The following is a 24,204-nucleotide window of genomic DNA, read 5'->3' as shown; positions in this document are numbered from 1 at the left end:
AATTAAACCCAGTTCACCCTCCTGTCTTCATGCCAGGGTGAATTCCCACAGGTCAGGATGGACCTCCAGCTTCCTTCAGTGTGCTGGGACTCCTCCCCTTGCATGTCACTCATTGCTACTGGGGACCCTTAAGCCAGTGTGGCCTTTCCATTCCAGCAGCACCCAGCTGGACCCTCAGGTCCACCTTAAACTGAGGTGGGAAAGAGACTGACCACATGGTCTGGAAGACCTCAGGAGTGAAGACACTTGGCCTTTCAAAGATAGAGTGCGGCTTTTCCACGGTCACAACAATATCAGGGTGGGAGCCCTGTGACTGTCCACTTGAACGTGCTAGGAAACCAGGATGACCTGAGTGGAGGTGGCCTTTAATATGCACGAGTACCACAGGGAGCCTGTGGCTCTAGTGTGTCATAGCTGGGGTGAAGTGTCGGTGTCGTCGTCACTCCCCTAGAGTGTTGGGGCAGCTGCTCTGGATGCTCACATCTGCAGCCTCCGACTCTGAGGCTTAGATTCAGCAAGACCAAGATGCTGGCACAGTGCTCTGATGCTCTGAAGAGACTCTGAGCATGCAAAGTTACGAAAGCAAACATTTAACTGGGGGCTCGCTTACAGGTTCAGAGGTTCAGTCCCTGATCATCATGGCAGACAGTATGGCAGCATGCAGGCAGCTTCATTGGGCTTCGCTCATTTTATTTATCATATATTTTTGAGACAGATCTTGCTGTGTAGACCAGCAGTTCTGGAGAGCTGTATCTTCATCTGTAGGCAGAGAGCAAACCTGGACCTAGCATGGGTTTCCTCCAACAAGGCCACACCTAATCAGTCCTTCCAATCCTTCCAGAGTGCCACTCCCTGGTAACTACGCGTTCAAATACGTGAGCCTGTGAAGGCCATTCTTAGTAAAACCACAACAGATACCATTGGTGAGATACCAGTGGCTAATCAGGGATCTGTAGCCCTGCCCTTCCCATGGGCGTCTCCCCACCGCTGAGTGCCTGCAGGGCCTAGGGTCTGGTACATGTGATGCATCCACAGGAGCCGTGGTAGCCACACACCTGTTTCTGAGCCTGCCTTGGGAGCACAAAGCCAGCTTCGGCTTCTGCCCTGTCTAGCCAGCCCCACACTTGGGCATGGTTCTCAGCACTACAGACTTTGAGGTCTGGGACCCTGGATTGGGGAGTGGGCATTTTTGCTTTGGCCAACTTCTTGTTGTTGACAAGCTTACTGGACTTGAGCCTGACTTCAGAGAGGTCCTGGAGCGCCACCCTGTAGCCATTTGTGAGTAGGAAAAATGGGCCTTAACTGGCCTCACCTGTGACATTTGGGTCTTACAGCTTAAACCCAGCTCACCTGGGGCAGGCCCAGGCCAGTCAGGCTGTTGGCTGCCAGCATAAATTCAACACAGTCACTGCAAGCTCTGCCGAGACCAGTTCTCAGGGGCCACATTGTTTGCTGATGACAGGCACAGGCCAGACTGGACACACACCTCACCATGGCCTCTGGGGAAGCTGCTGAGGTAAGCATCGTGTTCAGACTTTCCACCCCAACCAGGAGCCTCCTTCCCCTGGGGCAGAGGGTGAGGCATCAGCTGCCACCACTTTCTTGGGGAGGTAGAGGGGCACAAAGGCTGGCTTTTGCCATCAAGCCCCCTCCATGCCTGAATGCAGTGGATAAGCCCAGCGTACTTGGAGGCCAGAGCCAGGGCGTGGGGTTTGCCTAGACTCAAATGTTTGTAGAGCAGAGTTTATTTTACAAACCACTCAGCACCTACAAGTCCAAGAGGAATCCAGAACTTTACAGATTGCCTTCCTTAGTGGCCATCAATAGGAATTGGTGATTTCTAAGTAACAATATGAGTCTGTTGGTAGGATGGAAAAGCCGTGGCCATGTGCAAAAATCTAGTGGACCGAAGTTTCAACCCTCAGACCCATCAGACCCACCATTCCAATTCTGGGTAGCTGCCCACAGGAATGAAAGTCCAGACGGGCTTCACACCTGCTTCCCTATTGACAAGGCTTCCAGCTAAGAGTGTGTACACAGGATATGGTCTGTCTGTAAAGTGGTGGATCTTCATGTAGCCACAAAACCGAAACCACAAATGCACTTGGAGAATGTGTACACTAGAGGAAAGTACCCAGTCACAGGGCAGATGATGCATTGGTCTGCTTATCCCAAGCACCTGGAAGAGCCGAAGTCCTCTCGCTGGGCAGGGGAAGGGCTGCTCTGGGGATGAATGCTTAGTGCTGTGATGGCTGTTACACAGGATGCAGCTCATGACGATGAAATGCTTTGAAAAGTGGGTAAAAGGAAGTTGGATATTTTTACCCCTAAATGTGTAGAGATAACTTGTGATCCCCCAGCTAAACCATTAACACAATCTGAAATGAAACACCTGTGCCTAGCACACAGAATGAAATGAAAACCCAGGCTCTGCTGGACCTGGATCTCTTGGGCTGCTCTGTCCCCTGGCTACATTTGTTATGTGGTATGCAGAGCCCCTGTGGCCCTGTACTGTTGTGGATGCTTGTCTTCAGCCTAGTCTGTGATGTCAGAGACACCTTCTGATCTAACAGCCCCAGAACAGGAGAAGCTCACATTCTTGTGGAATGGTATATGCCACTTTCAGGTGACAGACAGACTAGAACCCTTGCTGTCCTGGGACAACCCAACCTGCTTTGGCTTGGTATTCACCCGGCATTTAATGTGTGGGCCTCTGGGCTGGCAGCAGCTCAACCCTGAGTCACATGCTGTGGTTCCCAGAGCATGGTTCTCTGACCCATGATACCTCTCACCCCCAACGCTCTGGCATCATCTTCTGAACTGTTGTCACGCTCAGCCTCGCTGCAGTCAGGCTGCCCGCCAGTCTGGCCAGGGTGGTGTCATCCTGAGACTGGTTCTCCTGCCATTTAGATCTTTTAGAGCCTGTCTTTATAAACAGCCCTCTGGCTGCTTCTCTTAGCTCCCAGCTTTTCCTTCTTTGGGTAAATCCCTAGCAGCCTGTTGCAGAGTGTAGAGTGATCCTTCTTGGAACTTTCCAGGGGACTGGCAAGTTGTCCACTCTATAAGAATATGGTAGCCCAGGCTGGACCTGTCCCCTTCAAGTCCTGTTGCAGTTGTCCCATCCCTGCAGGTACTCATTCTTAAGCTTTATGTTAGAGTTACAAACGAGGACCCTGTCTGAAATGGCAGCTGGGAGCCGTGTTTTCTCATGCCTGGTGTCTCAGGATACTTCCTTGTGCTGAGCTTTGCCTTGGAGGAACTCATTCCCCCAAGGTGGTGCTAAAGTCAGACCACCTTGCCTAAAGGTTGAGGGGTGACTCCTGGATATGTTTCTCTCTGTGTATGTGGGGTTTAAGGTTCTTTCTCCCTTTCTGGTCTCTGCCATAGCCTTAAGTTCTCTATGCCTATGTCCCCTCTGCCTGTTCTGAGTGTGTCAGCACATCCCTGGAACGTGTGGCCGCTCCTTTGGGGTTGAGCCTCCCATGGATATGATTGCCCTCCATCTGTGAGCTAGGCCTGCTTTGGGAAAGGCTTAGAGCTCTTTGCACTAACAATGCTGCCTTCAGCCAGACCCGAGGCCTGCAGAACCTGAGTTTTGCAACAACTCATACCAACCCCTCAGCACAAAGTGAGCACACAGACAGCAGGGGTTTACTTCAGGTTTTGATTGGAAATTAGAGCAAGAATCTGCCCTGATGGTCAAGAGGATAGAACAGTGGGTATGACCCCTCACCCCTGCCATCAGAGGGAAGATTGGGCCTGCTACCTCCAAGCTCAAAGCCACGCAGCACCCTGCCAGTGAGTCCAGACCTACCACTTCGCAGGTGATGCAGTGTTTTCTTTCTCTCAGTTTATTTTTGGAGCTAGGATCTCATGTGTAGACCAGACTGTACTCAAACTCCCAGAGATCTGCCTGCCTCTGCCTCCAGAGAGTTGAGACTACAGGTTGTACCGCCACCCACACAGTGCTTATTCCTTAAATAAAGATGTAGTTAGGTGAGGTGTCTGTAATTCTCGACATTTGGGAGGTAGAAATAGGGGGATCAGAAGGTAAGGGTCATCCTTAGCTACATAGCAAATTTGAGGTCAGCCTGGGCTGCAGGAGTCCATACCCACACTTGGGTATCTTTCTTCTGTGACTCTGGGAGAGCCATAGTCATTCTCAGCTGTGTCCTTTTTTTGTTTGTTGTGTACACCCCCCCCCCCAAAAAAAAAAAAGCTGTGAAAGATTTTCTGTGTTCTGCTTACTATGTCTCAGCACTGTTTTGGTTTCAATCCTGTGTGGAAGTTAAGATTCATCCAGTTACAGATCATGGTCTTTTACCAGTTCTGGAACTTTCTCTGCTGTTCAAAAGACATCTTTCAAACTCACAAAAGTGAAGTGACAAGTGTCTGATGCTCTCACTTTCGTCCAGCTGTCTGTGGTCCTTGCTGCATCCTGGTGTCTTCTCATCAACGTTAGTTGCTGATCTGTGTCTGACGCTACCCCATCACCAAGTCCGTAATTTGCGTGTCCACCTTTTTATCAGGAATTCTTCTTTGGAGTTTTGTCAGATGTTTTTTCTAGTAATTGGCCTGAGGTGTGAAGCATTCTAGGGACCAAAGGTCCTTGCCTTAGGATGCCTCCACCACTGAGGTGTGTTTAATCTGCGTGTCTGGGTTGAAGTAGCACCTACCTGGTCTGTGCTTTGTGGCCTTCCTTGCCCACTTTCTAGCCTCCTTTGGGAGGGACGCCACCTTCACCACTGCTGGTGAATCTGAGATAGGCAGCTTTTGCTGTGCCCTTTTAACCTTTGTTCATGTTAATGCCAACCTGTGATTATTTGCACTTTTACTTGGTTGCTTTTTGGTATGCCCCATGCTGTTTGGAACCTGCCATAGAAAGTGATGTCAGGAAGCCTGAATGGGAGTATGGGTGATCCTTGCTGCTAGGTTCTGTCAGGAACCTGCAGGTGCTCACTCTGCTCTAGCTATGGGTGGAACTAGGCCAGAATTCATCCATGCCCACTCAGTTCATGACTTGATGTCTCTGACACCCTCACCCCACCCCCAGTGCCTTTGTAATCTGCTACCTGTATCCTGGAGTCCTTTGCTTACAATCACTGAGGCAAGGAATTTACTTTTGTCTCCTTTAAAAGATTTTAGAGGGCTGGGGAAGGGATTTTTGGGCCAGGCAGTGGTAGCGCGTGCTGTGTATCCCAGCACTTGGGAGGTAGAGGCAGGTGGATCTCTACAAAGTGATCTACAGTGAGTTCCAGGACAGCCAGGGCTGCACAGAGAAATCCTGTCTGGAAAAAACCCAAACCAAACTACTTATCCGTTTTGGCTTCATGTATGACTGTGCCTCTGTGCGTGCAGTGCCCATGGAGGCCAGAAGAGGGCGTTAGATAACTCAGAACTGGTGCTCTCAACCATCTGTCCCTCAAGGAAAAAATGTATGTGATTGTGTGCATATAAGCACAGCACATGTGAAAATCAGAGAACAACATATAGGCATCAGTAATCTCTGTGAGATCTGAGAGCCAAACAGGAGTCTCTTAAGGTCATCCTGCATATCAGGTACTTATGTTACAATTTATAAGACTAGGAAAATCAGTTCATGACACAGTAACATTAATTTTATGGCTAGATGTCACGACGTGAGGAACTGCATTGAAGTGTTGCATTAGGAAGGCTTTGAACCACTGCTCTAGGTCTTATTTATTGGTGGTAGCCAATTATTTCCAGTATTTGCAAGCCAATAGTATAGTGGGAAGCCACAATAGTATAGTGGGTGGGCCCACTTGGGAGGTGGAGGCAGCAGGAACAGTTGAAGGGCAGGTTCAGCTATATACTGAGTTTGGGCCAGAGCCTGCCTGGGCTGTGAGGTTCTACCTAAAAAACTAAAATGGATTATTCTTGTCTGAACATATTTGGGAACTGCAACATGAAGTGTTGGGTATGGGCACTTAAAAACAGACCTGAAGCTGGGCACGGTGATGCAGGCCTTTAATTCCAACACTTGGGAGGCAGGAAGAGCCTGTGAGTTTGAGGGCAGCCTAACTTGAATTTTGGACCACAGTATGAGGCTTTAAAAAAAGTGGGGTTTGGGAATAAGCAACCCCCTCAAGAGTGGTCAGATAGCACATCCCTATAATACCAGTATAGAGTACTTCTCTTCAGCGTATGAGAAGTCTGTTTTCTTGACTCTGGAGTGTAGTGTTAAGAGATTCTAATCACCTCTTCTTTAGTCATTCTCAGGGTTTCAGGTCATGCCAACGAAGGCCAAGTTTTCTCCTTGTATTTAAAAAATACAAGGATGTGAGAGGCTCTGGTGAGGCTTCACCTAGCACAGACAGTTGAGGTCCTGGTGCTGTGGGTGCTGGGTTTGTATTGACCCTGAGTTCTGACTTGTGCTTCCCACCTCCAAGCTTCCTACACTTGGCAGCTTTGCTTCTCTCCTGCAAACTGTGGCTGTAGCTTTCTGATGAAGGGCTTTGGGCTTCTTAGGTGATACTCAGTTGTTCTTCAGTTGTGGTGGGGCACTGCACTCCCACCAGCTGTGAAAACTGCACAGCTGACACAGAACAGCATCCTTGCATACCCACAAGGCAGTTCTCCCAAAGTGTAGTTTAGGCTTTAAAACCTTTTGATCCATTTGCACTGCATTGGGCCTGAGGATACAAAAATGTTTATTTCTGTCAACCACAAGGGCCCGTGGTCCTCAGACAGTGCACTACCTGCTTGGTATAGTCCTCCTCTGTCCATGCAAAACAAGCTTACTAGATTAAAACAACTGTCTTGACATGTAGTCTTCAAAGATATTAAATGTTGCTAAGAACAGGATGTCTGTGCTGGGTGGCTGTGAATGCATATACCTCCCAGTACTTGGGAACCAGAGGCAGGCAGAGTTCCAGACCAGCCTGGTCTCCAATGAGATTTTTTGTTCATTCTGAGGAATTTCTCCTTTGAATCTGAGCTGAACTGTTGGTGACAGTGATGTTGTAATTCTGAATGTGGGCAGATGTGGAGGTCAGAGGACAAGTTTGTGGATGGAGTCAGTTCTACCACTGGTTCTGGGAATCAAACGTGGGTCTCTAGGCTTATCATATGGCAAAGGCCTTTTTACCTGCTGAGCCATCTTGGCCCTGGGTGTTGTCAAAGAGCTGTTCTATTCCAGGAGATCCTTTCAGGTCTACTTGCTCTGTCGCCTGTCCTAAGCAGAAGGCCACAGTCACTTTGCATCTGGGCAGTCACACAACTCTGAGGCTAGTCATGTGTGAAATCTTCTGAGCTGAAAGGGCTGATTTCTGCTGAAGGCCACTGGTGACATGCATTCTGCTTACCTCCTGGTTAACTCCCAGGAGAGGCCTCAGTGCCTGTTCCCACCCTCCTATAAAATAGCCACTGGTCTGCTTAGGTTATCGTAGAATAGATTTATTTACCTGAAATCATGTCTGTGCAATACCTGTTACCAGCACAGAAACTGACCTCTATTTACAGACTACAGTCAAACATGCACTGTGAGAAGCTGTGAGGAACGGAACTGACGCTGAGCACTTTATTACGATAAATGCACACAATACTTGTATTGCACCAACATCTGTCTACTGCTTCTGACTTCATTAAATAAGTTACAATAATACAGTGTGGACAGCTGGCTGCACACCTAAAAACAACTCAAGTTAGGACCGGAGGCCTATGTTGTAACCATTCGACAGTTGTAGTGTTTTAAATGAATTTATAAATAAGCAAACTGTACAGGGCCAATTAGAAAGCATGTTTCAATGTCACTGTAGAGCAATCTGGCCACTTACAACTGAAGGCATGCATTACAATATCATACAGTTATAGAGGCTATGACATTTTGCAGAGAAATGTGGAGACTTGGCTGATGGCTTCTGTTCTTGGATAAGGTTTCAGAACCTCATTCTTCTTGTAGCAAAGAAACCAACTTCTCTGGAGAGGCTCTCTGATTATGCTAAATTGTACATTTGTTATTATTTGATTGAACCCCACCGGTAATACACATTTCCTCCACATCACACAGTGAGTTGGGGACTGTTTCTATTTTTCTTTTCCCCAACCTCAGTCATGCAGAGGGCTGGTAGATGTGTTGCTAACAACGCACATGCACGCACCCGAACACCCTTACATTTCTGCAAATGGTTTAGGAAGCGGTTACTCCAGTATTGCTGAAAAGGAAAGAGAGAGGAAATCAGCTTTTTGAAACATAGAGCAATGTTAGAACAACTTCCCAAGACACACCAACAGGGACAGACAGAAAGAACATTGCATTTGGTCTAGATGCAAAACCAGCATTTTTGACTGAGTGTCCTGAGGTGCTTGCTGCCCAGGCACATCTAGAAGCAGTGGCTTGGTGACTGCCCTGGGCCGCCTCCTACCACCGGCTCCTAACAAAGCTCCAGGAGGCAGAAACTAGAAGGCATGTCAGGTACGAGGGAGGGCTGAGAGCCATGCAGAGGGTGAGGCAGGTGGAGCAGTGAGTGGTATGGCACAGGAGAGGGAAGGCCTTCCTGCTCCCTCCCCGTTCCTATGGCAGCCATCCTGGGCTACAGGCCCTGCTTTAAAGGCTTCCCAATTGCAGGGGTTGGTCTTGATGGAATTTGGTAGCTTATGACAAAGGGCAACCATGCTTCTTGGCTTATGGGGCTCTGCAGGCACCGAGCCAATGCTCCTGAGGCCTGTGCCATTGATTGGGCTGAGACCCTAGTTTGAGGGTGCTGTGGTAGCAGCTGCTGTGAAGTGGCTAGCCTTCTCCAGCCTTAGTAGCCCTGCTAGCTCTCTGGGGAAGGCACCACCTGAATTTTGCTGAGTGGGCTGCAGGGTGGAACCTTTATACAGCTTTGCTGAAGAGGCCATTCGGGAAAAGCTCAAGGCCGAGAGTTCCAGGCTAGACTGCCCTAGTCGGTTGAGGATGCTGCTGACACAATAAATGTTGTCCCTTCTTGATGCTGGGCGAGGGCAGGGCTCAATACATGCAGGAGGAGGCCTGTGGCTGGGACTGTGCAGTGGGCCTTGGTCTATGTGGGCCAGGAGAAGACATGTCAGCCTTGCTTGTGGCTGCAGGGGTCAAGTGGCCCTGGCTCAGGGCAGCAGTGGTTTAGTCTATTTTATCTGTTGGTATTGAGCAGGTCCCAATAGTCTCTCTGGACACTGAGCAACACAGCACTATTGGGGATGAGAATTATCTCCTTTAGGGGTCCACTCATTTGTAGACATCACACTGAACTAAGGACCACATCAGGAAGAGTTGACGGGGCCAGCCTCTCTTGGCATGGTGATAGGGCCCAGCATGCTGTCATTCTGATTTGGTCTTTTAACTCAGTTGTGCCTTTGTGTTTGACCCACTCCATCATGTTCAAAACTGCAAAACGTGCCTGCTTCCTGAGAATCACTGCTCCCTGCAGCACTGGAGGGCTCCAAGTCAGGGTCAGTTGATGGGTCCCCTCAGAACCTGGCACTTTCTCCTGCAACTTAGGAAGGTAGCAGCCCCCAAACCTCTGCACAGCACAGGGTTAAGCCATGTCTGTCCTAGAAGGGTGATAGAAATTGCCTATGCAGGGTCAGCTAGCTCTCCTAGCTTTCTTCAGCCAGTGAAAATCCAAAGTCTTGTGACATGGTTTGTGTGAAGTCTCAATTTGGAACTAGAGGGGACACAGCTGGTTCTCCCAGGTCACATGAATCCCTGTCCTGGTCAGTGTCTACACTAGAGAAACATCCCCGTTTCCTTACAAGTGGCTGCCTGGTGTACACAGGAGCCGGGCGGGTCCCTAGGAACAGGGGCCATCTCATTCAGTGGCACCATCTGTACACAGGCCACAGCACCCCACTCCCACAGGGAAGATACTCACGTTAGTTGATGGATGTTGGAAGGCATTGGAGGAAAACACCACAGTTAGGACTGTTAATGACTCACACTGCCGTTAAGACTGACCTTGAACATGCGCAAATGCTCATCAGTCATGGTGGTGGTTAGTGCCATATTCAAATAAAAATATTTCTATACAATATGTTCATTTGGTCATGTGCTATTTACAGATTTTTACAAAACATACACACATATACACACACACTTGCCCTTACACCAACCTACATACAACAGGCCAGCAGAAACTTGAGTAAATGTATATCATATGACAGATCGTGCCTATACATTATAAATAAAATCCTACTATGCAGCAGAACAGGATTCTTCTTCTCAGGAACAGGAAACTAAGGCTCTAAGCTGAGAAGCTCAGAAATTTGAACTGATTATAGGTAGTTCAAGGCCATTAAGAACAAGACAGTTATTTTTCTCTGTCCATTTAAAATGTTTTATTTTTCTTTTAAACTAGATTGTGAAGTGCCACTGAATAGGCAATGTTGGCAAAACAATGTCTGTTACAATAAAATACATTAGACATTTAAATAAATAACCTTAAAAACTAGGCAAAGGGATAGAAACCCAGTCGATTGAATCTGGAGCAATGTTTTCTGCACAAGCGAGACAGGCAAACCTCTCGTGACGATGGATGTAAACAGAACCATCAGACCTACAGAAGAAGCCGAGCGGGCTGGGGTGGGTTGGGGGTGACAGAGGCTGAGGGTGCAGGAAGTGACAAACCAAAAATACTGACTGAGGTAGCAGGACTCTGCTCAGTGCAGAAAAATTGGCTTATGAATAAAAATTAGACTGTGATACCAAATTAAATCCAGAGAATCATGCAAAAGACACAATACATGCTATTTAGTTTTTTTTTTTTCTTTTAAAAACCACACACATTCATTTCCTAAGTCTGCTGCCAATTAATTTGCTGACAATGTCTGCTGGCTCAACTATCTTTGTACAAGTATGAGTATTAAACAGAACACTGTACATGCTTTTTCATCTACAAAAAAATATCTGCATAAAATAGTGTTAGTTCTCTGTACATGTCAATGGACACTTTAATTATGTGTATAAAAAAAAGGAAAATCTTGTCCCACTGGAGTCAGAAAAAGCAAAACAAAATCTAGATATGAAACCTCCTTCACCAGCCAATATGTTCATGTGAAAATTCAGCAGAAATAGACAGTTGCTTTAAACAATAAAAAAATTAATTGATTAAGTTAAACATCTTCTGTATGTAGCGCTGTCAGTCAAGACCAGAACATATCGCTAAAGTTAGTGTCTGTGCTGTAGACCCAGACCACCAGGGGCATAATGAGCAGCACAAACGGCCAGGAAATGCCGTCGGTGCATGCCGACAGGGAGCAGGAGGATTTGGTGGCAGGCTGCACACACTCTTTACCGGGTTCCAGGTAGTTTCGAGCCACAAACTTGAGCGTCTCATCCATGAGGATCACAGGCAAGGAGATTTTCAGCACCATCAGCCACTGGGTCAGATTCAGCGGTGTGATCTGGAAAATGAGCTGAGACAAAGGCGGCTGTGTCAACCTTCTGGACCTGCCAGACAGGAACCCACCAGACCCAGGCCGGGGTCCACAGTGACTCACTGGCAAAGGCTCCACGTAGAGGATCAGGAAGTGAAGTGACATGGACAGACAGATGGAGCCCACGAGCCAGATATTCTCCCAGGGGGGCATCCTCAGCAAAGACTGGTTTTCAGACAAGCTACAGGTGAGAAGAGAGGTGATTTCATCAGAGGCAAAGGCGCTTGCTTTTCCATGTCACAGACCGGGGGAAGGGTTAGTGGTGTAGCTCTGGCACTGCCTGCTGACCTAACTCTAAAGGCCTGCATTTCCCAGTGGGGTGAGCTGTAGGCTTTGGTGCAGCAGGTCCATTTGACTGGTGATGGCCAAGGACAGAGCACTGTGGACATTTCCATCAGTGGCTTAGTTAGATGGAATCCCTCGTGCTCCACTCCCTAGGGTGCAGGTATAGTTTGGACTGCTGGTCACATTCATACACCCTGCCACATCAGGAACCCAGAATGGTGACAACCCCCATTGTTTCTTGGAGACAACAGCTTAAAAATGTTATTTTCTGGGAGGGAAGAGGTATCAGCTATGACCCTCATAAACCCTTAGCCTAAAAGACTCACTAACCTGTTGAGGGCATTACACATCTCTATGGTTACAAGAACAGAAAGTGCCATTGTCATTGGATACGGGGACTCAAAGATTGCACAATCCACTCCATCGAAGTCTGGGTTGTCCTCCTTGCACTGTAGGAAATGACTCTGCAACAAAAAGTCCAACCATTCCATCAGCCAGGAATACTTCCCAAATCTAGATACCAATTCCAGACCAAGTTCAAGGCCCAGCACCAACATGAATACAGCTCAGCAGAAGCCCTGAGTCCCAGAGCTACCTGAAGCAACTGTTTACTGTTCGAGCCCCAAGATGATCCCAAAACCACAGAAAGACCAAGCAAGAATTCACTCTTACTACACAGGGGTAAAAACAGAAGAGGAGCTAAATACCAGCTGGTAGAAGGAGACTCTCGGACCCCCGTCAGCAGCGATGAACCACCATGCAGCAGCACCCACGGTGGCAGCGCCAACATAACCTGGAAACAAACATGATGTTGCCAACATACTTTGGGCTGTGGACAGCACTGCCAACTGCAGGTTAACACCTAGGCCAGAGCAGCTGACTACAGACAGAGTGTTTCTGGTCTAAAAAGGAACTAGGCAATCGCTCTACAGTCTGTGAGGAAACATTCCTGCTAAAACCAACCCACATTATGCACAAAGTGCCAGAGCTGAAGAACAAGCCTCGGCATGCATCGGGACAACAGGTGTTGGACAGGTTAAATCCCATCAGATAGAACACAGAAGGAACCAAGCCACACCACAATTTATAGGTAAACTGATGTGACCTTGTTGGACACTATGTTCCAACCATGGCCAAGCAGACAACTGCCATTACAGTCCTGGCACCCAGCCCTCAGCAGCAGAGTTAGGTCTATGGCAGAGGCCATGCCTCATCAACTTCAGGAAATCTACAAAGATGAGACTTGTTTATCCCATGGGTCACAGTCACCTAACTACAGAGCACACAGAAAACTTGAAATTACAGTGCACACCAGGTCACTGGTTAAAAGACAGGGAGTGAACATTTTTTTTTTTGCCTTTGCTGGTCCATGAGATACTATAAAGGCTAGAGGAACCGGCAAGCCACTCTAATTGTATGCTTTTTAAACTGAATTGTGACACGAAAAAGCACTAGCCCCTGCTAGTGGGACTGTTCTTGTTCCCTAGGCAGTGATAACCCAGGAGCTCTAAACAGGGAAGGGCCCTGGTATGTCTTGGTGACTGTATCACTATGAGCAAGGGAAAAACATACAAAGCCTGCTGTCTAACTGCTGCTTCTCTATAACCCAGGACAGGATGCTCAACAGAGGCTTCCAGTGACCTGCACCGCACAGAGCATTCTCCCACACAGACAACAAACAGTCGTACTCACAGCCAATAGCCAGGTAACGGAAGAAGAGCCAGCCGCTGATCAGAGGTTCTTTTGGGTTCCGGGGGGGTTTGTTCATGATGTCCAGGTCTGGAGGATTGAATCCCAGTGCAGTGGCAGGCAGACCATCTGTCACCAGATTGACCCAGAGTAACTGGACAGGAATTAAAGCTTCAGGAAACCCAAGGGCTGCTGTCAGGAAGATACTGTTTCCATTCAAGGGAAGAAGAGAAAGAACTCAGTGAGTTATGGAAGTCGATTCTCTTCCCCAAACCAGGAGCACCAGACAACATCTAACCTGTCAAAGTTCATATGAAACTTATTAGTGAACCAAGACGTTTGTGATGTTAAACTCCGTGTTAAGGAGTATCGTCTGCACCTCTGGGCAGCTGCAGACAAGTCCCATGAGATCTCTCTCCTCTCAGGCTAACAACTAAATTTGCTATAACAGAAGCAGCAATCTGAGCTCAACACCCCGGCCCTGGCCTTGAAAGGTAACAGTATAGTTCCAGTCCAGTCAGACACCCACCAGACCACTTCCCCCACGTTGGAGGAAATGAGGTAGCGGATGAACTGCTTCATGTTGTTGTAGATGGCTCGCCCCTCCTCCACGGCAGCCACAATGGTGGAGAAGTTGTCATCTGCCAGGACCATCTCGGAGGCAGTCTTAGCCACCGCAGTACCTGAACCCATGGCAATTCCGATTTCTGATTTCTTCAGAGCAGGAGCATCGTTCACACCATCACCAGTCTGAAAGGGAAGCCGCAGTGGATTCAGATATCACCCACTTGGCAGAGCTCGACTGATGCAGAAGGAAGCAGGACAGAGCAGTAAGCTGGTGTCAAATATTTTACCAAGGAAATATAAAAGCAGCCACGTGAGTTTACCAAAGAGACACAGAAAGGCAGAACTAAGGAGACTGAACACCTGCTCATATTACCTTACACCAACACACAAAGTAAAACACATGAGCCATTTGTGGTGTGGCCACATAATTTAAGGTCATTTATACACACCTCAGACACATACTCAAATACTAAGTATTTTTTATAGATTAAAAAAACATGCTATTTTTTGGGTTTTATTTTTAGGCACAGGGATCCTCACTAGCTAGCCCAGGCTACTACACGCACGCACTGTTCATGTCTAAAACCTTACCATAGCTGTGATCTCATCAAAGGACTGAAGGAACTCGACGATCTTGGACTTGTGAGAAGGTTCAACTCGAGCAAAACAGCGGGCATTTAAGCAGGCATCTCTCTGGGCTGAGGGGCTTAATTCATCAAACTCTCGCCCAGTAAAAGCCTTTGATGTCACATCCTCATCCTGCCCAAAGATGCCGATGCGGCGACAGATGGCCACAGCAGTGCCTTTGTTGTCCCCAGTGATCATGATGACCCGGATGCCCGCTTGCCGGCACAGCTTCACAGAAGAGGCTACTTCAATCCTGGGAGGATCCAGCATGCCCACACAGCCAACGAAAGTCAGGTTGGTCTAAAGTGAGAGAGCCACATGAGTTGAAACAGCTTACCCCATCATCAGAGTCCTGGTAGCTCACTCTTGCTCTTACTTAAGTTTGACATTTTCTCTGCCTGCCTGCTCTTGGTTGAAACAAGGTCTCACTAGATACAGTCCTGAAACATGTAGTACAGTCTTCTGCCTCAGCCTGCTGCTTCCATGTGTCTCCACACACCTCATCATCAAATTATTCAGGTCTAAATTCTCACATTTAAAAAATTTATCTGGGGGGTTGAGGGGACGTGCAGAACAAAGTGTTAATGAATAAGCACTCTTAGAGGCCGGCAGTGTCAGTGCCACAGCAGCATGTCCCTCATATAAAACTGTGGTCTAAGGAAGAAGTGGAAAGGAAATCTCTCGGCTTTTTACCAATACTTTATATTTTTAAAATACCTAAAATATCCATTAGTAACTTGGTTTACATTAGGCTTTGACAGGCTTGTCTGAACTTGTCTTGATTATTCTACTTTGAAAGCAGATTTACTAAATCCATAACTATTTCTGTTTGAAGCAACAATCCAAACAAGGGTGACTCCTGTGACCTGGCCAAGGACATCTGCCTGTCCTCTGGCAGCAGAGGCTGGACAGGGACTGTGCTGGTGAAGTGGAGGTACCTCATATTTGATGAAGTTCGCAGAATCTTCCAGGTGCATCTCCTCTCTCCTCAGTGGGTTGTCATGAGTAGCCAGAGCCAGGCACCGCAGCGTGTCACTGCCACTGCCCCACTCCCGGATGACAGACATAATCTTCTGTTTGACACCAGGAGTCATGGGGACCTTGGTACTTCCAACTCGGATGTGGGTGCACCTATCGATGACACCTTCAGGAGCACCCTGAGAAGGTGAGACTCAGATCAGCAACTGCGTCTGCCTGTTTACCTGGTAAGAAGGCATCAGCCTGTGCAGTACTTGCCTTCACAAACATCTTGCTCATGGATGTCCGGCTCGGTTTGTTTGGTGTACAATAGACAGACATTGATTTTCTATCACGTGAAAACTCCAGAGTGAATTCCTTCTTCATCAGCTGCTTTATGACCTAAAGGGGATCAGAGAGGAACACTGCTGGATTACTGTTTCTAGACATTTTATATCCGCTGAGATACTCATTAGGCATTCATTATATGACAGAGCCTGCCCGTTCATGTATCTTCATCACGTTATTCTTTTGGAAGTATGGCAGCCTCAACAGCAGTATACAAGATCACAAGCCACCTTCACAAAAGTGTCCTCTGGTTTGGGAATAGATCAGATTGTAAAACAGATACACTGAAGGGCACAGGGGGAAAAACTGTGCAGGACAACAAGGGAAAGCTTTAAACAATGGCTATTAAGAGCTATCTAAAGAGCTGGTGTGGTGCTACATGCCTATATAATCCTAGCAACTGGGAGGCCAAGGCAGGAGGATATCAAGTTCAAGGGTTGCCCCAGCTACATAGTGATAACCCATTTGAAAACAAAGAATTTCTTAAAGGAAGACATGTGACATCATTTCATATAGTGGCAGTTAACGGAGCAGTCCAATGGCACAGGGTGTGGGTCCAGAGTACGTTCTCTAAAACCTTGCAGTCACACTGTTCTGCCAGTGAGGGTCACTAAATGTTTTCTATGGCCACAGCAAGTAAGTACATTCTTCTGTATTACAGAGAGTTTGGTCATGACCCCACCAGACTCAGAACATTCGAAGTATTCAACATTCGGGGTAACAAGACACAAAAATGGCCAGAGACTAGGAATGGATACCTACACTTCCTGGTAGTGCTAGCAGACATCAAAGACCTTAGAAGAGAAGCCAAGCCTAGGAGACACATAACTTCAGTGAGGGAGCAGTATAGTACCTGTTGATTCCTTTAAGCACTCAAGTGGCCACCCGCTGACACACTGATTCTACTGTACATCATTTGTTATCCAAATAAACATCCCTACCTGAGTAGGATAAAGGCCTTGTGCATGTTAGGCAAGTACATTCCCACTTGGCGACTTCATCCCTGTGTAAGGTTCTGAGCCGCAGAGTGACAGGTAGAAGTGATCCATCTGTCAGCAGCCACAAAACTGTTATCAATCTCAGAGTGGCCGGGCTCATGAGACCACAGGAAGCCAAAGAAGAGAAGAGTATGGAAAGACAGCTCTGGTATGAGGGTGTGGAGGTGCACAACAGTGGTTCCTGGACAGGCAGGGTTTGCCCATGCCGATGCTAGCTTATGGCTCTGGCTCAAGGCTAAAAAGTACGTGATACAATATTCACGGCTGCTTTCTGCATCCACTACCACCACACTGAATGAACTTTGGCATTAGGATTATGCAGACCGAGTGAGTTGAGAACTTTTTTAAAACAAATACTTTGCAGATTTAATGTCTCTAATTAAGCATTATTAAAATTTCCTTACAGCAGTACTGAAAGTTACTAGGTAACTTGTCAACTCTCCAGCTGTTGAGTCTACGGATACAGCGTAACTGCATGGGGGGCTACACATCCCTAAACACATGCTGAGTTGTAATTCTGATTCTCTAATTATTAGTTTTCCATTTTTAATATTCTTCCGACTGAAACTTGTAGCATTAATTTCTAACTTGACATCACCTCTGTGAGATGGTGTCTTGATAACTCAGTAGCTCAGGCTAGGCTGGCCATGAACTTAAGAGCCTCCCAACCTGGGGTTTAAGGGGCTTCAGTGCCTTTCCTGGTTGGCCATGAAATATCCTGATAATGGCAACTTACAGGAGGAAGTTTATCTGTTGCAAGTCACAGCCTACCTGGCAGGAAAATCACTATGGCAACAACTTGAGAATTAGACACACTACACCCACAGTCAAGAGCAGAGAGCTAATGCATACACACTAGTCCTCAGCACCCCTTCTACCAGGACAGTTCATAATCCTTTGCATTTCAGTTAACTCAGGAGAATCACTTAAATGCCAATCTAATCTAGATATTTCTTCACTGACATTCCCTTCCCAAGTGATTGCAGGTCGTGTCCGGATGACAAGCAATGCTAACACAATAGGCACGCTACTGGCTTCTTCAATCCATGAAGTAAACACTAAAAATGCATTCATAGAGGACTTGACAGTTATCAATGCCCACTTCAATATCATCAGGGTTAGTTGACTTTTCTTTTAAATATAGTCTGTGTGATTTACTGAGTCTAGCTTCACGGAGGAGCAGCATTTGTCACCGAGAGTTATCTGTATGCATTTGAAAATGGTTAAAAGGCACCCCAGCCACAACTAAAAAATAGAAAAGAAAAAGAAAAGTAGCTGAGTGTGGTGGTTAGGGTTAGGAGGCAGGAGCTGGCAGGTTTCTTGCGTTCTGGCCAGTCTAGTCTACAGAGCAACTTCTAGGACAGCCTGGGTTACACTGAGAAATAATGTCTTGAAAGAAAAAAACAGAAAACAAAACAAAAATAATAAAGAGAAAAATGGCAAAAAAAAATAGTAACAAACAAATTTTGGTTATTGTTGTTCAAATGTTCTAAATCTTTATTGATTTTTGATCTCAGCAGTCCTTTGGTTGATTTCTGGGATATACCAGAACCCTCATTTTTAGCTTTGTTTTTTCATTTCTCAAAATGATTTTTTAATGTTAATTTTTAAACGTACACTGGTGTTTTATCTGCATTGCACTCATGTATAAAAAATGCCAGAACCCCTGGAAATGAACCTGGGTTGGTTTTCTGGGAGAGCAGCCAGTACTTGTAACCACTGAGCCATCTATCTCTCCAAGACCCTCATATTAATTTGGTATGCATGTCTGTGCACCTCTTGTATGCCTGGTGCATGGGAGCCAGAAGAAGACAACCTCTTGTCCCCTGGAAGAGGAGATACAATAGTTCTTTGCTGCCAGTTGGGTGATGGGAGTCAATCACAGGCCCTCCCTCTAGAGGAGCAGCCAGTGCTCTTAATCAGGGAGCTCTCTTTCCAGCTCCAAAATCCACAACTACTACCTGCCTATTTTGTTACACCTAACAATTATAAACAAATTGACCACTGGATTTAGCACAAAGTTGTAAGTGATTCAAAAGAGCTTCTGATGGACTGGTTGGTGGAGGCAAGAGCCTGACTGGAATGGATTTGAGAAAACAGAAGTGAAAAAGAATATTCAACAGTTCTTTTCACTGAGTTAAACAAATGGGGTGTCAAATGAAAACTAGGGCAAGGGACAGCTCTAAGTTTAAAAAGTAAAGTATACAGTTATTTTCTCTATGCTCTGAAGAGCCAGCAAAGACAGGAATGCAGGCAGAAGGAGCTGGCTTTGCCATGACTAAGGATAGCATGCTTGTAGCTTCCTTGGAAAAGTTAGCCCCTGCTATTCACCAATGACTAATTGCTTGCTATTTTGTTTTTGTTTTTTAAAAAATGTGATTTGGTTGTTTTTCTAATGAGATTCTTGTTCGACAATTTGCAGCAATCCTCCTGGTATTCGCATCCTGAGTGCTAGGAATACAGGCATGAGAGACCATCTTACCTGACTGTGACTATCAGGAAAAATGTTGAAGAACAATGGTATAATCAACAGTGCAGAGGCCAAGGAGGCAGGGGATGGAGGAGAGTAAATGTGAATGATATGGCTAAGAGATACAGTACACCAAGTTCAGATACTGACCGAGTTGCAGGCATTTGCACGTTCGATTTTAGAAAGTCCCTTCAGTTCGGTATCAAATACATTCATCTTCTCTACCAGGCACGTGAGCGCAGTCTCTGTAGCTTCTCCAACTTTTTCATACACACCCTTTGCCTGCATTGTCGAAAGGAGTCAATGTCAGTAAAACAGCTTGTCCTCCCCAGTCCATGTGAGAAAAGACGGTACAACCATGACACACTAAACTGAGTTATTAACATGTTTATTCATTTGAAGCCCTCAATCATTCCAGGTCACTGTTTATCATTCTAGTGAGCTAGCACTCTCTGGCAGAGGCCTAACCTTTGAGAAAGAAAGCAAATAATCAACCCCACTATTTAACTTTTAGAATGGGAAATAAAATCAGGAACTTAATCTTTCAGAGTAAGGAAGACGGCTCTTTAAAATTCCACTCGCCCTACACTTGAGCCAGGGTCAGGACATTGTGAGGAGTCTTACCTCATTATAATCCAGAGCAGAGTCGTTACACAGAGCACAGATTGTGGCTAACTCTACAAGCCCATCATACTGATGGCATTTCACCGGCTTATCATCTTTTTGCCTATCAAAAGAGAAAAACATTTCTGGGTCACAGCTTGCCTCAACTTAAGATATAAAAAACAAACAAAAAAATCTCTTAAACATTTCTCTGTGTGAGGGGCTGTGTGCCACAATGCAGCACATATGTATAGGGGAGGTCAGAGGACAAACTGTGGAAATTCTCCCCTTCCACCACTAAGGGTCCTGAGATAGAACTCCCATTGCTGCGCCTACACAAAGTGCTTCTTACACTCTACCTCCCGTTTGTTTGAAACTAGGTCTCACTTTCTATGCCAGGATGGCCCTGAACTTCGTAGGCATGTAACAGCACCGCCCAACCCAAGGATAAAAATGAGTTTGGGAAGAACAAACTGGAACAGACTCAAAAAGTTTGAATGACCAGAAATTCTCATCAAAACCCTACTATGCACTGGTGAGTGAAGAAAAAACAGAGCCTTCACCATAAAGTCTAGGCTTCGAAAGACCTTCTGTTAATAAAAACCACTAACTTGAGCCAGTCAGCCATCTAGCAACAGGGCCTTCTGTATGTATCTAAGGAGAGCACACATGCTTGAGAAGGTTCTCACGAAGGGCAGCTGGCTATGATCTTGTAACCTGACACAGAGTTCATCATTGTGGCACATCCTGCTGTTTGTTTATTCAGTGCTTTTGAGGATCAAAGAAAAGCTTCGGGTATATTAGGCACACCTTAGATCTACCACTAAGCCATACCTCTGGTTAACATCAAGATTTTTCTAGATCCATCCATCCCTCATGATGATCTAAACAACCAGTCACTACAATGACAGAGTCCAAGATGATGAAGCTTACTCACACTTCTCCAATGGGTGCATATGTGGATCCAGTTATGGTAAACTCATTAAGGGAACAAGTGTCACCTTCCACTTTGTCCAGAATGAACATCTATAAGGAAATGTAGTAGGGGAACTCAGAAGTCAGCAAATAATCATTGTTTTAAATGCTCAGAATTCTATATCAAGTAGCTGAGAGAATACCAATCATCACATAGTTTTGCTTTAAAAACCGTCATAGAAGATCAGGAAGAAGAGACTCATAGTTCAGAGTCAAATACTCAAGTAAAGTAGGACAAGCTGCAACAGAATACTTGGTGCACTCTTCCCACCCAGGCTCAGAGCAGTGTCTGTCAATGCAGGAGCTGATTCCTCTCCCATTCCCCTGGTCTCTCTTTTGGAGACAGGGTTTCACTGTGTCTCTGGCCTAGACTCAGAGATATGTATGCTTCTTCAACTCGGGTTTGAGATTAATAGTGTACATCACTAAGTGTCTGTGTGAGTACACTCTGATTTTATAGAAAATCATAGGAAAAATAGGCTTAATCAAGATTACACAAATTACTAAGTTAAACAGCAAAGCCTGAGTTAATCGCCATCTTTTCTGTAAGTAAATTTAACTTGACCTTTACTGAAAATTTGACCCTCACACATCACTTAAGATTCTATTTTTTTCAGCCTCAAATAGGCACATGCCATAATACCTAGCTTCTCAATTCTTTTGTTTTCTTCCATAAATATGATAATGTCTCATTTAGCCCGGGCTAGCCTCAAACTCACTGTGTAGCCAAGGATAATCTTGACTTCCTGATCTTGCTGCCTCACCTGCAGGACCTGTGATTAAATTGTGGGTCACTGTGCTTAGTTTTAGTTCTTACTGAGCACATTAAAAGGTTTCTTATTTTACTTCAAATGACATTCTAACAAGAGAAGAAAGCAAGGCTAACCTGACAGAAAATGCCAACTTATAAGCAAGTATCTGCTTATATGTATCAGGGAGAAATCATGTTTCGTTTAGTGTGCTATGGAAATAGCAACTGACTTCAGCAGGAGGTTAACTAGTTGTTTCCTCTGGAACACATACATCTAGAGACAGAGGATGAAACCTCCAGTTACTTCTTTAATAAAACTTTATACGCTTTATAGCTATTCTGTATTTCCCAAGACGGTTGGGAGTGACTAATTTTTTTTTAACATGTATTTTTGTGTGTCGGGAATACATGCAGAGGTCAGAGGGTACCTTCAGGAGTTAGTTCTCTCCTTCCACCAAGGGGGATCACCCACAGATTGCATGAAAGAATCACAAAGGACATTCCTTACTCACCCTGCAGACGGACATCTGGTTTGTGGTAAGTGTGCCTGTCTTGTCTGAGCAGATAACAGAAGTACAACCAAGGGTTTCCACAGAAGGCAGACTTCGAACAATAGCATTTTTCTTTGCCATCCTGCGAGTTCCAAGAGCCAAGCAGGTGGTGATGACAGCAGGCAGACCCTCAGGGATGGCAGCAACAGCCAGGGCCACTGCGATCTTAAAGTAGTAGATGGCACCTCTGATCCAAGAGCCACCATGGACTGGGTCATTGAAATGCCCAATGTTGATGATCCAGACTGCAATGCAAATGAGGGAGATAACTTTGGAAAGCTGCTCCCCAAACTCATCTAGCTTCTGCTGGAGGGGTGTTCGCTCCTGTTCTGTTGCCACCATTTCATCCCGGATCTTGCCGATTTCAGTATTAACTCCAGTTGCCACCACCACTCCCATGGCTTTCCCAGCAGCAATGTTTGTACCCTGGGGAGAAGAGGAAACTGGTCATAAGGTAACAGCACACCCCAACTTAAATACTGACGTGTATACTGACGGGATTCCATAATACCTACTCACTCTGTGGGACAGGACAGCTCTCCACAACATGGAACCTGGCCTGCAGACCTGCTCTGGCCTTAGCAGTACTCTGGTTTGTGGTAATTTCAAATTCTGTGCAGCTCTCAGGACTAAGTAGTCTTTTGTCTTTGTTTCTCGCTCCACTCTGTCACGTCTAAGGACGGGCAATCAGCCCTGTTGGCTGTTTCAGAATTTCTACTCCAGCACCAGTACTCTGGTCAGTGAAATCAATGTGAAATGTGAGTGTTCTCACCCTACTCCACTTTACCGTCCAGTGCTGGAATTCACAATAGAATGCTATATTTACTGCCATGGGTATACTCTCCTATTAATTAGCAAAGTCTGCCCCTTGAAATACTAAGCTAGATTGCAAATAATCAAAACATATGCAGTTCTATACTACTTGGAAAAATTTCATTACCAACCGAAAAAATAAATACACGTGCACGTTCACCTAGGGTCACATGGCATGCCATGCTTGCCCTTTCCAAACAGACTTCTTTTCCATCACAGGCCACAAGCAGCAGCAATGCCCATACCGTGGGAAAAGCACCCTTTCTAGCTTGATGAGTTTCCTGAGAAGGTTACTTCTCAACTGTTATAAACAGAGTAGAACATGTCTGCACTAATCATTTCACTAGCTGGCAGCTGAAACAACAATCTTCAAGTCACACAGGCCACCGTTTTACACAGTCTCTAGTTGAGTCACTTGCTTTGTTACCAGTGTCTTCAGCACAGCACTGTTTTACCCCCAGCTGTGTTGGGGTTTTTGACAGCTCACACACACACTAAAGAATAATTATCTTTGGAATAATTGCTTATTTTCTGAAATCTGGCCATCAAGAGTGGCCAGTTCAAAAAAAAAAAAAATCAGGACTTTGGGATGTTGGTTTGAATGAAAATGGCCCCCATAGACTCATAGGGAGTTAGGGAGTGGCATTATTGGGAGCAGTGTGGTCTTGAGGCTCACTCTCTCTTCCTGCTTCCTCAGGATCCAGATGTAGAATTCTTCTCAGCTACCTCTCCAGCACCATGTCTGCCTGCATACCACCAAGCTTCCCGCCATGACAATAAAGGACTAAACCTCTAAATTGTAAGCCACTCTTAATTAAATGTTTTCCTTTGTAAAAGTTGCTGTGGTGATAGTGTCTACTGACAGCAGTAGAAACTCTAACTAAGAGAGGAACTAACTCTAAATAAAAGTACATTCTTAGGTGAGGCCCTGGGTTCAGCCCCCGGAAACCCTACCCCAGCATCTGATAAAAGTACTCACAGAAAAGAGCATGTTCTTTTTGTCCTGATTAACAGCTCGTGGGTCAGGGACAGGGTCAGTATGCTTGATGACTGAGACAGACTCACCTATGCAGGTTATGAGACAGGATGGTTAGCTCTATCTGAGGCATAGCCAATCCCACACCACCCCATTCCCACTGTTTATCACTACCAACG

General features: G+C 46.0%; 1 protein-coding gene and 1 long non-coding RNA gene across 3 annotated transcripts in view; one reads left to right on the top strand and one right to left on the bottom strand.

The window, feature by feature from the left end:
- Positions 1 to 7,395: 7,395 nt before the first annotated feature.
- The window catches only part of Atp2a2 (ATPase sarcoplasmic/endoplasmic reticulum Ca2+ transporting 2), a 47,521-nt gene continuing 30,712 nt past the window's right edge, over positions 7,396 to 24,204 (bottom strand). The window contains exons 7-21 of one of the 2 annotated variants that reach the window (XR_003711259.1): positions 24,029 to 24,114; positions 22,198 to 22,662; positions 20,897 to 20,985; positions 19,981 to 20,083; positions 19,507 to 19,638; positions 15,820 to 15,942; positions 15,522 to 15,740; positions 14,548 to 14,883; positions 13,919 to 14,139; positions 13,393 to 13,595; positions 12,408 to 12,493; positions 12,031 to 12,164; positions 11,479 to 11,596; positions 9,855 to 11,394; positions 7,396 to 8,174 (exon numbers count right to left, since the gene is read on the bottom strand). Coding sequence is in view for 1 of the 2 variants with exons in the window: in XM_028765878.1 (XP_028621711.1) it covers positions 11,122 to 11,394; positions 11,479 to 11,596; positions 12,031 to 12,164; positions 12,408 to 12,493; positions 13,393 to 13,595; positions 13,919 to 14,139; positions 14,548 to 14,883; positions 15,522 to 15,740; positions 15,820 to 15,942; positions 19,507 to 19,638; positions 19,981 to 20,083; positions 20,897 to 20,985; positions 22,198 to 22,662; positions 24,029 to 24,114 (2,588 nt within the window). In the remaining variant the exon portion in view is untranslated. Of the gene's footprint in view, positions 11,395 to 11,478; positions 11,597 to 12,030; positions 12,165 to 12,407; positions 12,494 to 13,392; positions 13,596 to 13,918; positions 14,140 to 14,547; positions 14,884 to 15,521; positions 15,741 to 15,819; positions 15,943 to 19,506; positions 19,639 to 19,980; positions 20,084 to 20,896; positions 20,986 to 22,197; positions 22,663 to 24,028; positions 24,115 to 24,204 lie in introns of both variants that reach the window. The other variant, XM_028765878.1, reaches the window with a different exon arrangement.
- On the top strand, positions 15,445 to 23,625 carry LOC114619941. The gene is made up of 2 exons (XR_003711260.1): positions 15,445 to 15,748; positions 20,340 to 23,625. It is a non-coding gene; the product is annotated as an uncharacterized LOC114619941 (long non-coding RNA).

Source organism: Grammomys surdaster, unplaced genomic scaffold (genome assembly GCF_004785775.1).
Source record: "Grammomys surdaster isolate TR1022 unplaced genomic scaffold, NIH_TR_1.0 166, whole genome shotgun sequence".
Taxonomy (NCBI): Eukaryota; Metazoa; Chordata; class Mammalia; order Rodentia; family Muridae; genus Grammomys; species Grammomys surdaster.
The sequence above is the reverse complement of the archived record's forward strand: the minus strand, read 5'-3'. Positions and strand labels throughout refer to the sequence as shown.